Here is a 13897-nt window from a genome sequence, read left to right as displayed (position 1 = left end):
TCCACTGGTCTAAAACAGAGAATCTTGATGACAATGCAGAAAGTTCAGTGTCAACCAAGTCCTGAAGAAAACAGCCGCAACGCCAAGTGTCTCTAAGGTAGAGAACTCGTTAATGTCGACACATATAGGCCCCTATGATTTAGTGACAAGAGACTGCAGCCAAAGGCCCCACACTTACATTCTGATTCCCTGTATCCATTGTTTCTGCTTTCCCCTCTTAATTCAGTTTTTCTTTTTGGTCCCTGACAGAGTCCCCACACCACCAGCACTAACTGAGTTTTTCCCTGGTAGTGACAGCTTTTTAATGTGAGGTGTGCCCAGGTTAGGAAAGGAAAGGAGCCTTATTGGATCACTCTTGCCCCTGAACAAGTGAAGCTGAAAGGTCCACACACAGATGATTCTGGACTGCATCCTTTATCTCCCTGTGGTCTGCAGTGCCAGTGGCGTAGCGTGGGGGGTTCAGGGGGGGCTGGCCGCACCGGGCGCAACATCTGGGGGGGGCGCGCTCGCACTCGCGAGTGCTAAAATCCACAGGATAGGGGGCGCAAATTACTTGCCTTGCCCCGGGTGCTGACAACCCACGCTACGCCACTGTGCAGTGCTAACACCTGTCACCCATCTCAAAGCTTGCTCCTACATCCTCCTTGGAATTGGTAAAGCAACCCACTTTTCAGAATGTTCCTCTGGTTTCCTGAGATAGCTGCATCTTCAATACTAACCATCAAAAGGAAAGAAGCAGGTCCAGGGTGGGCGACCACTCTAGACAGAACTATAGAAATACAAACTTGTCATAGAGAGTGTGAGAAATGCACAACTGTGGATAACGGGAACGCAATTATGTGTCAAAAACAAAGTCTGGCTAAAGAAATTAAGAATATCTGCCCTGAAATTTTAAATAAGTCACAATAACACAACAGTCACAGAGGCAATGAGTAAAATCAAAATATTTTGCCAAAAGCAAGAGTGGAGTCATGAACCGACAAACGTCAAAAAACAAGAGTGCAGTCTTGTGAAGTACACTCAAAAAGATACCACTGCCAGATATATTTTATAAAACTTTTATAAAAATAAATTGAGGAAAATAATAAAATACCAGTAGGATCACACGTAAGATAAATTGAATAACAAGTATAATTTACAATAGAATGTCAAAGTTGCTATCGCCATGACTGATAGGAATTTCGCAAAATAATTTTTGGGCACTCTAAAATCGGCAATAAATTAAAATAACATTTCTGGATTCTAGACTCTTGTCAAAGACGTTCTCTTCTGATCAAAGTTTCCTTTAAGAGGGATGTTGCCTCGAGTCAACATTGTGTCAGTTTTATTACGCACTGGCATATGTTTAGTCAGGATTCTTATATTTTCTTGTGAGCATAACAATGGCACTTGCTCAACTTTGTTTTACAGTGGTTTATACCTACTATTGAGGTTTACCTTTACTTCTGCACTGAGTTCTGTTATCTTGGGTGATCTCTTTTGCACTACAAACATTTGAAAAATAAATAATCAGTTTGTCTGCAGCATGTTCCGGCTCACCTCTCCCATCAGGATGCTGTAAAAAAGGTACAAGTATTCATCTGTTCTGTACATGCGGCAGGTCTCATGCACGGAGTAAGACCACTCCATGGCAGTGGTGGCATTACCATACCTCTTCTGCAGGAAACTAAGGAAAAACTCGGGCAGGCTGGATCTCTTCTCCTTCTAAAAAACAAATAGCGAAAACAGCAATAAGTAACTGTGTTAACTACTATATATCACAGGCAGATATCAAGGTATGTAGGGAGCTCAGATAGTCTGCAGTGAAGACACACGTGGCAGCTGGAAATAACAGTAGTATGAAAACAAATAGTTCATAGAAACTATTAGAAATGGGGACGCTAGTTGGCAGTCGGTTGACATCCTGTCCAAGTAGGGACCCTCACTCTAGTCAGGATAAGGGAGATACCCGCTCAGATAATCCCTGCTCACCCCCCTTGGTAGCATGGCACAAGCAGTCAGGCTTATTTCAGAAGCAATGTGTAAAGCATTTGCACATAACACACAGTAACACAGTGAATACGCTACAAACGGACACCACACCAATATTAGAACAATAGCCAATATTTATCTGAATAAAACAAGACCAAAACAAGAAAAATCCAACATACAGTAATACAGATATGATTTTTTCAAGAATTACTTAAAAATACAGATCCTTGAAGTCGATAGCTCCACTTGGGACTATCACGGCGTCATGATCAACAAAACCAATCATTCAGGCCGGCCGAGGCATCGTGGGTCAGCTACGATTTTCGCAAGACCCGCAAACAGTACCTTTGGAATTGCAGGGCGTCATGATCCTCGCAATGAGATCCGGAGAGCAGCGTTGAGATGTCGGTTCCGGAGGTCGGTGCTGGGGTCGTCCAACCCTTAAAGTCACACACATTGCAGATCGAATGCTGGGCTGATGAAGTCAGGAGCACAGCGCGGATAGTGTCGGGGCTGCGGCTCAAAGCGGGACGATGCGACGTGCGATGCCCACAGGTCATGGTGCAGGCAGCGGCTCAGTGACAGCATCCAGCAGCGTTGTGAAACCAGGGCTGTGGTGTGAAGCAGGGTGGTGCGACGTGAGGTGTCAGTCATGGTAAAGCAGTGGCGGCGGCGTTGCTGAAGCGCTGTCATCGGTAGGCCGAAGTCGGCGATGTGGAGCGAGACAGGCTGCGTGCAGCATCCACGGGTTGCAGCGCAGAGAGGGACATCTGTTGTCGATGGCGTCGGTAGACCGGGACTGCGGTGCCGGACAGTGCTATGTGTACCTCACGAGCAGTGTCCACAGGCCGTGGTGCAGACAGCGGCGCCGGTGTCAGCAGGAGCGTTGTCGTCGGGGATGCCCAGTCTGCATTGTGAGCAAGGCGATGTTGGAGTTCATGGGCCCACAGGTCACGGTGCAAGCAGTGGCTCGGTGAGACCAGGGTTGCGGTGCCAAGCAGGGCAGTACGACTCTGTACAGCATCAGCAGGTCACGGTGCAGGCCAGCAGCGTCGTTGGCGGCGTCACCGTGGATTTTCTTCTTGAACACCACAAAACACACAGTTCCCAGTGCTGTAGGCAGATGAAACTGAAGTCTTTGATATTCCTGAAACTTCCAACAGGAGGCAAGCTCTACTTCAAGCCCTTTGCGAACATTCTCAAGCAGGATACCCAGCAAAGTTCACCTTTTGCTCTCTTTTAAGGCAGAAAGAGCAACTGCAGGCCAACCCAGCAAAGCAACACAGCAAAGCGGCAGTACTCCTACTCTAGCTTTTCAGCTCTTCTCCTTGGCAGGGGTTCCTCTTGATCCAGAAAGATTCTACAAGTGTGGGGTTTTGGGTCCAATACTTATACCCCTTTCTGCCTTTGAAGTTGGCAAACTTCAAAGGAAAGTCTCAGTTGTTTTCAGAATTCTTCCTCGTCCAGGCTACGCCCCAGACACACACCAGGGGGTTGGAGACTGCATTGTGCAAGGGCAGGCACAGTCGTTTAGGGTATAAGTGACCACTCCCCCCAGCACTCTAGCTCAGATGGCTCATCAGGATAAGCAGGCTAAACCCCAGCTCCCTTTGTGTCACTGTCTATAGGAGAGGACTAAACAGCCCAACTGTCAAACTGACCCAGACAGGGAAACTACAAACAGGCAGAGTCACAGGATGGTTTAAGCAAGAAAATGCCTACTTTCTAAAAGTGGCATTTTCAAACTAATAATCTAAAAACCAAATTCACAAAAATATGTATTTTTAAATTGTTCAGGAACCCCAAACTCTTTCTATCTGCTCCCAAAGGGAATCTGCACTTAAAAGGTATTTAAAGGCAGTCCGCATGTTAACTTATGAGAGAGATAGGCCTTGCAACAGTGAATACTGAATTTAGCCATATTTCACTGTTAGGACATGTAACACACATCGGTACATGTCCCACCTTTAACATATACTGCACCCTGCCCATGGGGCTACCTAGGGCCTAACTTAGGAGTGCCTTACAAGTAGTAAAAGAGAAGGTTTAGGCCTGGCAAATGGGTACACTAGCCACGTCGAATTGACAGTTTAAAACTGCACACACAGACACTGCAGTGGCAGGTCTGAGATATGTTTACAGGGCTACTTTTGTGGGTGGCATAATCAGTGCTGCAAGCCCACTAGTAGCATTTGATTTACAGGCCCAGGGCACCTCAAGTGCACTTTACTAGGGACTTAAAAGTAAATCATATGCCAATCATGGATAAACCAAACAACAGTACAATTTATATAGGGAGCACTTGCATTTTAGCACTGATTAGCAGTGGTAAAGTGCGCAGAGGCAATAAACCAGCAAAAACAGAGTCCAGTATACTAAAAAAACAGGAGGTCAGAAGGCAAAAAAGACAGGGGAGACACGCCAAGAAGCTGCCGTGTCTAAAATAAATCATTAATCATTAATTATTTCCTCTATTTTGCAGAAATTACATCCAATTGACAGGCTCTCCAGAACGTCACCATTGCCCATTATTTAATTAATTACATACTCGTGAAAGCAAAAGCAAACATGCAAATTACAATCACACTCATTGTTACATGAATGTTGCAGGACAGACTTTAAACATCTCTGAGCTGAACCCGTAGTCACTGTTTAATTTATCATTCTGTTTGTAAAAGCTACCTGAAGTTTCTAAGTGCAATCGGGGCCCATTGGTTGATAAACACTGGAGAAAGAGCTTAAAACAACTCTGAGCATACTACTGTGCATTCTTTAATCAACCATTTACTTATGAAAGAAGATCATTCTAATTGTAACCATGGTTAATCGTTTACTCTGCCTTGCTGGTAGTAGCTTAAATAATCTCATATTTCTATAGCCAGGGTGCATTTTGTTTAACACGTTATTAATTGTGATATATTTAACATGTTAACGGTGATATGCTATAGAAACACCTATTACTTAAATATTCAGTGTTTTTTGTAACAGCCAGCATTGATCAATATATATTTTATGCAATGGTTTACATCATAGATCAGTGCGTAAACCACACAACCCCATTACTTCAGGCCTGAACCTCAGCGTTCAGTCATCCCCTCAATACACTAGACCTCTATATTCTTGCGATGGACCACACAATTTTTCAAACTTGTTAGGATATCTTCATGCTATTTAAATCCCTCTTTAGGCACTTATGTACTGATCTTGTTTCTGGCTCCTTCCCAAAAAGGCATTCCCACCAGGTATGCTGAAAGGTGTAGTCCTCCGACAACCCTGTAGAAAATTACTGTCTAGGAGTATTCCGAATTTCTTCAATTGTACTCTTTTGCAATATGCCTGAGTTAATACTTTGATCTGTACCAACCGTAACTCGGTTCAAAGAACCACAATTTCTAGATACTGCTGCGCTTAATTTCAGTCCTTATCATTTAGCATTCCTATATCCTTGGCCCATACCCCTCTGAATTTAGTGAATGGTTCTTGCAGGTTGTTTACCATAATGTTATTTACTAAGGATATTGCTTGTTTGAGCAATTGGGCTGAAAGATCCCTACACTTTTAATAGGGATTCTTCTTTGATGTGCTACATTCGGAGGGAGTGTTTACATAGTGCATGTTTCATGTGAACATATTTATAATGTTGGGAGTCAGACAGATCATATTCTACTTTTAGACGTTTAAAGCCATCATCATCCAAACCTCTTCCAGCTTAGAGATAACTATCAAATATCTCTTCTTGAATCCCTTTAGGATCTGTAATTCTTGTAGACTAATGTAATCTCACAAAGAAGTTTTAAGGGTGATTACTCCTTTCCATCCCATTTTGTGATTCATCAGGTGCCCGATTTTAATCAACATGGCCGTATGGTATGTCCATTTGTGGGGTATCCTCTCACCGTCAAACACCCAAAGTGGCTCCTTTGGTCCAGTTTTCTCCTATCCACCATAATTGATGGCATCTGTTTGCGCTCTATAGCCAATCATTGATAATCACAAAATGTGAGGCCCAATAATACTTTTGAAGATCTGTAGTGTTTTCACCCATCATACATGCCACTGCATAATATCGCCATGGCTATTTTGAAGTAACTGTGTCTCAGAGCAGGGTTTACAAGGTTCCGCCCACTCTTTGGAAATACTTGTCTGGGAGCATACATAGAGTGTTGTGGAGTATGTATATTTCTAGTGGCAGCAATATCATTTTAAAAAAGGTGTCTCTGGCCATCATTGAGAGATTAAGAGCAGGAGCTTCCTCCATAGGGCCACATTGTAAATAAGACAAGCTAGGAACGGTCCTAGCTTTTTATCTACAGAACTATATCTAGTTACACTTATCCCCAAATACCGGAATCCCTCCCTGTCCATGTGCAATGGACAAAACATGCCCTTCTGTGGAGATAATTCAATCAATTGGTATGTAAGTGATTTTCATAAGAGGCCAGACTAATTAACAAATGTGCTAATAATTTAGAGCGCTCTAGGGATCGGATAGGCAGGGTCTAACAGGTACAAGAACAGATCATTTCCATGTACCAAATACTACATTTTCCCACAAAGTATCCCACCTCAAGCCTTTTAACTGAGTGTTCCTCTGTAATCAGGAAACTGAAGGTACCTCCGTCAGGGCGACCAAAAGAGGGGACACTGTACAGCCCTGCCTTGTGTCGCGTCCCGGCAAAGGTGTTTCAGAAATTGAACCGCTTACTCACACCCTGACAACTGAATGGTAATATAGAGCAGTCTAACACACTGTATATATTTCTGGCCAAACTCAATTTTCCTAAGCATCAGCTTTAGGTAGGGATATTGACAGTGTGAAACAGCTTCTCAGCATCCAATGACACAATCACTGCGGGCTCATCAAGAATGTTATACATCCCATTGGAAAAGACCCTGGCCAGTATCTTTGCTTCGATGTTTAGGAGAGGGATGGGCCAACAGAGATGCATTCCTAAGGGTTACCTGCACTGTTTTGAATAATAATGTTTGTAGTTAGCTTAGTGTTAGGTCCAGTAACAGAATGACCTTTGCCGTAGTTCCTTTGTACATGTTTTGGATGTGTTCCGTACTTTTACTGGAACAGTATTTGAACTGCTCTGCCAGAAGCCCATTTGACCCAAGCCTTTCCATTTTTTTTCTTTTTTATAACCAACTTTTATTGATTTTTGAGGTAAAAACACAGAGTTAATTGGTTTCACTTGTCTATGCAACAAGCACAAAATCAGTATACATACATTAAGATTCAACACTCAACCTGTGGTACTCCCACCACTTGCTCCAGATCGCATCATATTTCTGAGGGCACCCTCGTGCTTCTTGGAATGGTCGTTCTTGGCGGGCACACCAGTCCACACCCCTCCCCCACTCCACCAGCGAGGGAGGATCTGGAGACTTCCAATTAAGTTGAGATATGCCACAGCAATTTCGTCAGATGAAATTCTCTCCTTCAGTCTGCCCTATCCCATTCGACTAATGGTTCTATTGTCCAATTCTAAATAAGCCCCTCCACTTTTGGCGTGGTGCATTTTATGTTGGTTGATATACCTTTGCCTGATAATGTGCAGAGGCTGTGGCTATACCCTCTACTCCCTTCTTCATCATACTTGCATAATCTTTTACTCTTCTAATCTATCTTCTCCCTTTGTCTCTTATTGCAAGACATGCTAATACATTTTCAGTTTAATTTCCAATTTCATATAACTTGTGTTTTCTACAGAGGGGCCAAGATCGAGCAGCCTGTCCCGTCACTACTCCTATACTTAGCATGGCTAGTTGATGAGTTTGTTCCTCTGTGGAGGGGGGGGGGGTGTCTATAATCTTCTTCTCTAGGTCAATTTTTTGGGTCTCCTTTTCTCTTGCCTTAATATCCCTGGCTCTTTTGCCCCTAGTAATCTTTGATATCACCTGTCCTATCTGGGCCATTAAAAGTCTCTCACATTTTCACCTATGAGAACACTGTGTCTGTCTTTTCCTTGAAGTAGTTTTCTGCGGATTTCAATAGACATTCCCCAATTCCTTTATCTCAGAGTTCTCCCAGCTCCAGGACCCATCTATCAAAACCACTTATACGATTTCCCTGCCAATATGGTCTACTGGTAAGTGATATCATTGTTCTCTCATCAGATACCTACAGTCTGAACCGTGACAGCTGTTTGTGGCAGGGAGTAAACAATAGTCCAGTCTAGAAATCTGATCCTCTATCCCAAGAGAAGTATGAGTATTGTCTGATGGTAGTAAATGGTACATAATTTTCTGATGGTGATAAATTATCATACATCTACCATTCCCATAGCCTACTAAAATTCCCAGGCAGTGCATCTTCAGTGTGTTACTGAGCCCTTCCAGTTGACCTATCCAGCTCTGCACACATTATCAAGTTGATATCACCCCAACTGTCAGCAGGGCATTTGGGATTCTGAGTATCTACTCTCCCAACCAGGACAGAACCACTCCCTCCAATTTGAGTGGCAAATAAACTGTGATGGCTGCAATGGTTTGTTAATTCCCTACTAATTGCCACTAACGATCCCTGAGGATCAGTCCAAGTGTGCTGGACTTTCAAGGGCAGGGGTCTCCTGAGTAAGATTAACACCCCTCTGGATCCCTAAGGGAATCCTGAACGTGCTAACAATTTGTATCACCCTTATTCCTAAAGAAAACTCACTTATTTCCCACTAAGTGTGTCTCCTGGAGTTGAAATAGGACTGACTTATGTTCGATTAAAAACTGTAGTATTATTTCCCTTTACAGCCTATGCCCTAACCCATTCATGTTGCATGGGATAATTTTCAAGACTGTGTGGTTACTAATCATGCCATCAGTATTACACTATACAATTGTGCTTATGGTCAGTACCTGCACTATTTTCCCTCATTTTAATGTAGATGTTTCGTGGTGCTGTTGAAGAAAGGCATAGATTGATCCTGGAAAGCTTGCCAGGACAAGCTTCTCGATGTGTCCGGCCCTTTTACAAAAATCTTCGACATGGCAAAAGATGCCAAGGCGTCTGGATCTCTTATATCCCCAGGGATCCTTTCCAACTGGGCCCAGCGGGCCATCATATTGTTTGGCCATACTAACTGTGCCCCGTCTACAGTGTGCCACAAATCTTTCTTGATCAAGGTGGACCCTAAGTTGGGGGACTTAGCTCACTGTGAGGCTGGTGCAGTAGTTCCGGGTGTGGGGGGTGGGGGGTGAAGGGTGTGGGGGGGGTGGAGGGTGTGGGTGGGTGGGGGGGTGTTGGGGGGGTCTTTTTTGGATATTCTTTGCAGTGTAAGCCTATATAAAGCTAATTTTCACCCATAAGGTTTTCGGCGGGTTCGGCAGTCGTTGGCGCTGGCAGACTACAAGGCAGTGCAGCCCTTGGTCAAAGGCCAAGGCAGACAGGCACAGTGGTAGGACTCCTGGCGCTTGCGTGGATTCGACCCCTCTAGGGGTGGTTCCCGTGCCTGTGGTTCAAGAGATGACACCAGAGGGAATCCCAAGGACATGCCAACAGTGAGTACAAAGATTTCCTCTCACTTGGCTGTTGGGTCAGGCTGGACTGGTTTGTAGATAACTGGTGAGCGATAACCTCAGATGCATTGGTAATCCAAAACATTCAGGAATTTCAGATAGAGTTTTATGGGGTTCCTTCACAACCTCAACAGCCACACCCTCTTCTTTTCTCACAGGCAGATATGGCCCTCATAGATAAGGAAAGTTCACACATGCTGACAAAATAGGCCATTACCCACACACTCCTACACCCTCTGGGCTTCCTGAGCAATCTTTTCCTTGTGGAGAAAAGAAATGGTGGCTACCACCTGGTTATCAACCTAAGAGAATTCAACGGCTGCTTAGTTTATCGCCATTTAAAAATGGAGGGGATTCACCTCCTGAGAGACGTATTACGCCCGGGAGACTGGTTGGCACGCCTTGACCTCAAGGATGCATACTTTTCATTTCCGAAATCCCCCCCTCCTCTCTTCCCCACCGCAGATTCTTGCCATTCCAATGGATGGGTCAGACCTTCGAGTTTACCTTCCTCCTATTCTGCCTGTCTTCTGCTCCTTGGTGCATCACCAAGGTCATCAGACTGGTCATGGAACACCTGCGAGCAGCAGACATTTGCATGATCATCTTCTTAACAATATTCTGCTTATGGAACAGTGTCCTCAGCGTCTTTCAGAGCACTTAGAGATGACGGTGAACCGTCTCGAGTCCTTCGGTTCTGTCATCAACGGAGATAAATCCCAGTTAGTCCTGACCCAATCTCTGACCTTCCTCAGGTTTTTCATAGACTTAGTGAAGTCCTCCCTCATTCTTGCCTCCAGGAATTTCACAAAGATCAGACAGGTATTCCGAAAGACTGGTGAAAGAAAAAACTTGGTTGAGGCAGGTAGAGTGTATATTAGACCTCCTTTCCTCCTCAATACAAGCAAATTCATTGCTGTCTGCAATGTCAGTGGGACATGATCCTATTGAGAATCTCCCGGTGGGAGAACATACACCAGTGCGGAAGTTACTTCGGGGCATCCATTTGGCAGTGCCTCCAACTCCTAAATACTCTGAAACCATTGGATGTTAATCGAGTAATCTATCTATTTTTGTCATAGCAAGGTAATAATTATCTATCACCAAAGGAGCTTTCACGTAACTTGGCGATGCTCCTCTGCTTGGTTTGAGGTCATAAAGTCTCAGATGTCAGAGCTCTGGAGTATTCAGGTAGAGTTCTTACCCCCAACGGGGTTACCTTTCACATATCTAAACACACCAAGACACATATTAGGATCATATCTCAATCTGCTTTCCCAAACAATCCCAAGTTATGCGTTGTGAAATGTATAAAGTCCTTTGAGTCAATGACGGAGGAGTTGTAACGTCCGTGTGAGCGTCAATTGTTGATTTCTATTCGAAGGCAGTTTCTTCTCCCAGGATAGCCCATTGGGTCAGATAAAAGATGCAGGAGGCATGCTTTGATACCTGTATGTTCCGAGCCCACTCAGCGAGAGGCACCATGGCGTCCAAAGCATTCAGGCTTGATGGCTGTTTGGAGGGTATCATCAATGCGGCTGACTGATCTTCCGATTCCACCTTTAAAACCTTCTAATTCAAGCTGGTATTGAAAATGTCTGCCTTGGTGGTAAGCTTTGAACTAGCATAATCCTCAGTTTTGGTCCTGACATAGAATACAAAATTTCCTAGCTATCATAAAGGAACGTTTTCAGTTCGATTAAGGACACAGAGGCGAGGATTATTCCCACCCACTGATCAGTGACCAGTATTTTTCCATCCCGAAGTTTTCTGGATGCTATTCACTCAACCTTTTAGAGTAGGTACCCTGCAATTGTGTTGTTGTTCTATCATGAATGTCATGGTTAGTGTTCATTATGCTGCCATTATTTATGACTTGTGGTATAATACCAAGTATGCTTATGTAATAGTTTACAAATTAGGTAAAATCTGTCTTATGTGTTGTTGTTTTCCAGACACTGATGCCTCTTAACAAGAGGACTGTTCTGTGATTGGCTGTGGTGTCCAGTTGTTCTGTTCTGCTTTTCCTGGTGTTAATGGGAAAAGTTGTTTATGACATTATGTGATGTTCTTATGGCTGCTATTAATAAAAAGCAAAGCAGGATAAAGCATAATCCTAGCCTCCGTGCCCTTAATAGAATTGAAAATGTTCCTTTACGATAGCTAGAAAATTTTGAATTCTGTAAATTGGCAATGGAACATATACATCCAAAAGAAGGTGAGGCTGTTATTATCTTGGACTAACTGATTTTTCTCAACATTCACCTCAAAATCTATTTATAAGAATCTGCTGGTAAGAAACTTTTGGTGACCAAAAAACGAAATCTTTGAAAATGAAAGGGTAACAATTAGTTATGATTGGTTTGGTGCTTCCCCAAGCAATTAACTCTAGAAAAAGTAACTTATACAATTTGTTGCAGACTAGATTTATTTTTTTAATGGGATATGGCAAAAATGTCTGCAACATCAGAGTTGATTTACGCAAAAGTATTAATTAACATATCATCTCCTTCCTACCATATCAGCAGCGCAATGGATTAAGCAAGAGGAGAAATAATGTATATTATATTGACTAGATTAATAATTTGATGCTCATATAGAGTTGGATTCCAAAAGAGATATGTCATTAATATTAGTTAAAAAAAAAACATAACTGGTGACTTGTGTAATATGTTCCTATGTTGCCAGCTTAGTGGTTTGGTGACTTCTACAAACCACCCATCGTTCAGCATTGTGGTCTATGATGTTACCAAAACCCCTCAACAGCTACATATACATTTTATTGTAAAAATAAACACAATGTGATGTTATGGTCAAGTGAAACCTAAAAACCCCTGACACTTGGCAGTTGTAGTCTGCTACAAAAACCACAATGTGTGCCAGCCATGACAACCACAATTTGCTCCCACATGGACTATTTATTAATGCTTATATTAATAATTATAAAGCCTTAACAAAACAATGTCAATAACGGAGCCAAACAAAGAAATGATATGGTATACATAGTGATGTAATAAAAAATGTCAAAGATAGGGATCTATGTAATGTCAATGAAGAACAGTGTTGTCATTGGATTATGTGCATCATGAGCAGCCCATTTAGGGGAGTGGGTTATGACTTTCATGGTGAGGGCACAAGTCACCAATAGTGTAGCGGACAATAACCAGTGAATTCAGAAATCTTTAAGCTTTCCTTTGGAACCATAATGTGATTTTTACTGCTATTCAGTGACTGTCTTAGTTCTTTTTCCTTAATGTAAACTTTATTTGCTGAGTTTTGTTTTTTTTAACAAACATTCAGAGTGGGACATGTGGTCATCTATTTGTTGAGCCACCGCCTCACGCAGTCGAATGTGGAAGAGCTAATCACAAAGACTTGTTTATGATCAGGCACTGCTTCGAACTATCTCTGCCCTGCCATACATGACTTCAGGCTACAGAAGGCAGGGGGTTGAAAAACAGCCACGCAGCGGGTCCAACCACAACTATGATGTGTTTAGGCTTTTTAAAGGAACATTATAAAATGTATTGACTTTCTCAAACTCTACGATACATGCTTGTGAATGTTTGAGTATTCGCAACCTTGCAGACAACAGAACTGGATTTTATATATTCAACCAATAATTGCTAGGTGCCTTTTTCAAGCACCTTGCACTTTATGTTTTTTAAAGTAGCCTGCATTGGTGCTTTTTTATGTGTAATATTTTTATACTGGTCTTGTAAAATTTGGAAATGTTCTTACATTTTTGAGTTTGGCAAAATAGTACCTATTTTCCAAATACTAAATTGTCAGCTGTGTGCTCATGAATTTAAGAAACTTTGTGTTGATATGTATACTTAACATATTTATTACTATTTTTCATACAGTTTTTCAATGCATCAGGGTTCATGTCTATTTCCAGCTTGAGCTCAGTCATCATGTCTGCATTTCACTCCTTCCTTGTATATTTTTCCATTGCATTGAATTCGCAAATTTCAAGATGGCGGGAAAATAATCAAATCCTTCAGCAACCAATCCCATCGCAACACGTATTGAAATGTGATTGACAGAAGGTGCAAATGTGAGATTGCCAAACTCAACTGACAAGATATAGAAACCAAGTTGCCACCTTTTTCAAATGAAAATATCTTAAGAACTGCTAAACACATGTATACCAAAACAGATGTTTGGTGGTAAGCCTGTTCTTCTGATTTTGCTAGAGCAAAAAGCAACATTTCCCATAGCAGCATGATTTAAAAAACTAATTTTAACCCGTCTTTCCCATGCATTGATCTGCATGAAATGTGGCTTGACAAAACATACGATCTAAGCGAGTGCCAAATTCCATGAAGATGTATCAAATATCACTCCAGATATAAGCAAAACAAACAATACCTTTACAATGAAAAGTGCTTATGAGCCATAAGTAAGG

At 42.5% G+C, this 13897-nt stretch overlaps 1 protein-coding gene across 1 annotated transcript in view; it reads right to left on the bottom strand.

The window, feature by feature from the left end:
* The window catches only part of TSNAXIP1 (translin associated factor X interacting protein 1), a 340170-nt gene that overhangs the window by 54175 nt on the left and 272098 nt on the right, over positions 1-13897 (bottom strand). The window contains exon 12 of the mRNA XM_069217569.1: positions 1540-1704. Coding sequence (XP_069073670.1) covers positions 1540-1704 — 165 coding nt within the window. The remainder of the gene's footprint in view (positions 1-1539; positions 1705-13897) is intronic.

The sequence above is a fragment of the Pleurodeles waltl genome, chromosome 12, assembly GCF_031143425.1.
Source record: "Pleurodeles waltl isolate 20211129_DDA chromosome 12, aPleWal1.hap1.20221129, whole genome shotgun sequence".
In the NCBI taxonomy this organism is placed as follows: Eukaryota; Metazoa; Chordata; class Amphibia; order Caudata; family Salamandridae; genus Pleurodeles; species Pleurodeles waltl.
Note: the sequence above shows the minus strand (reverse complement) of the source record. Positions and strands in the feature narration are given on the sequence as shown.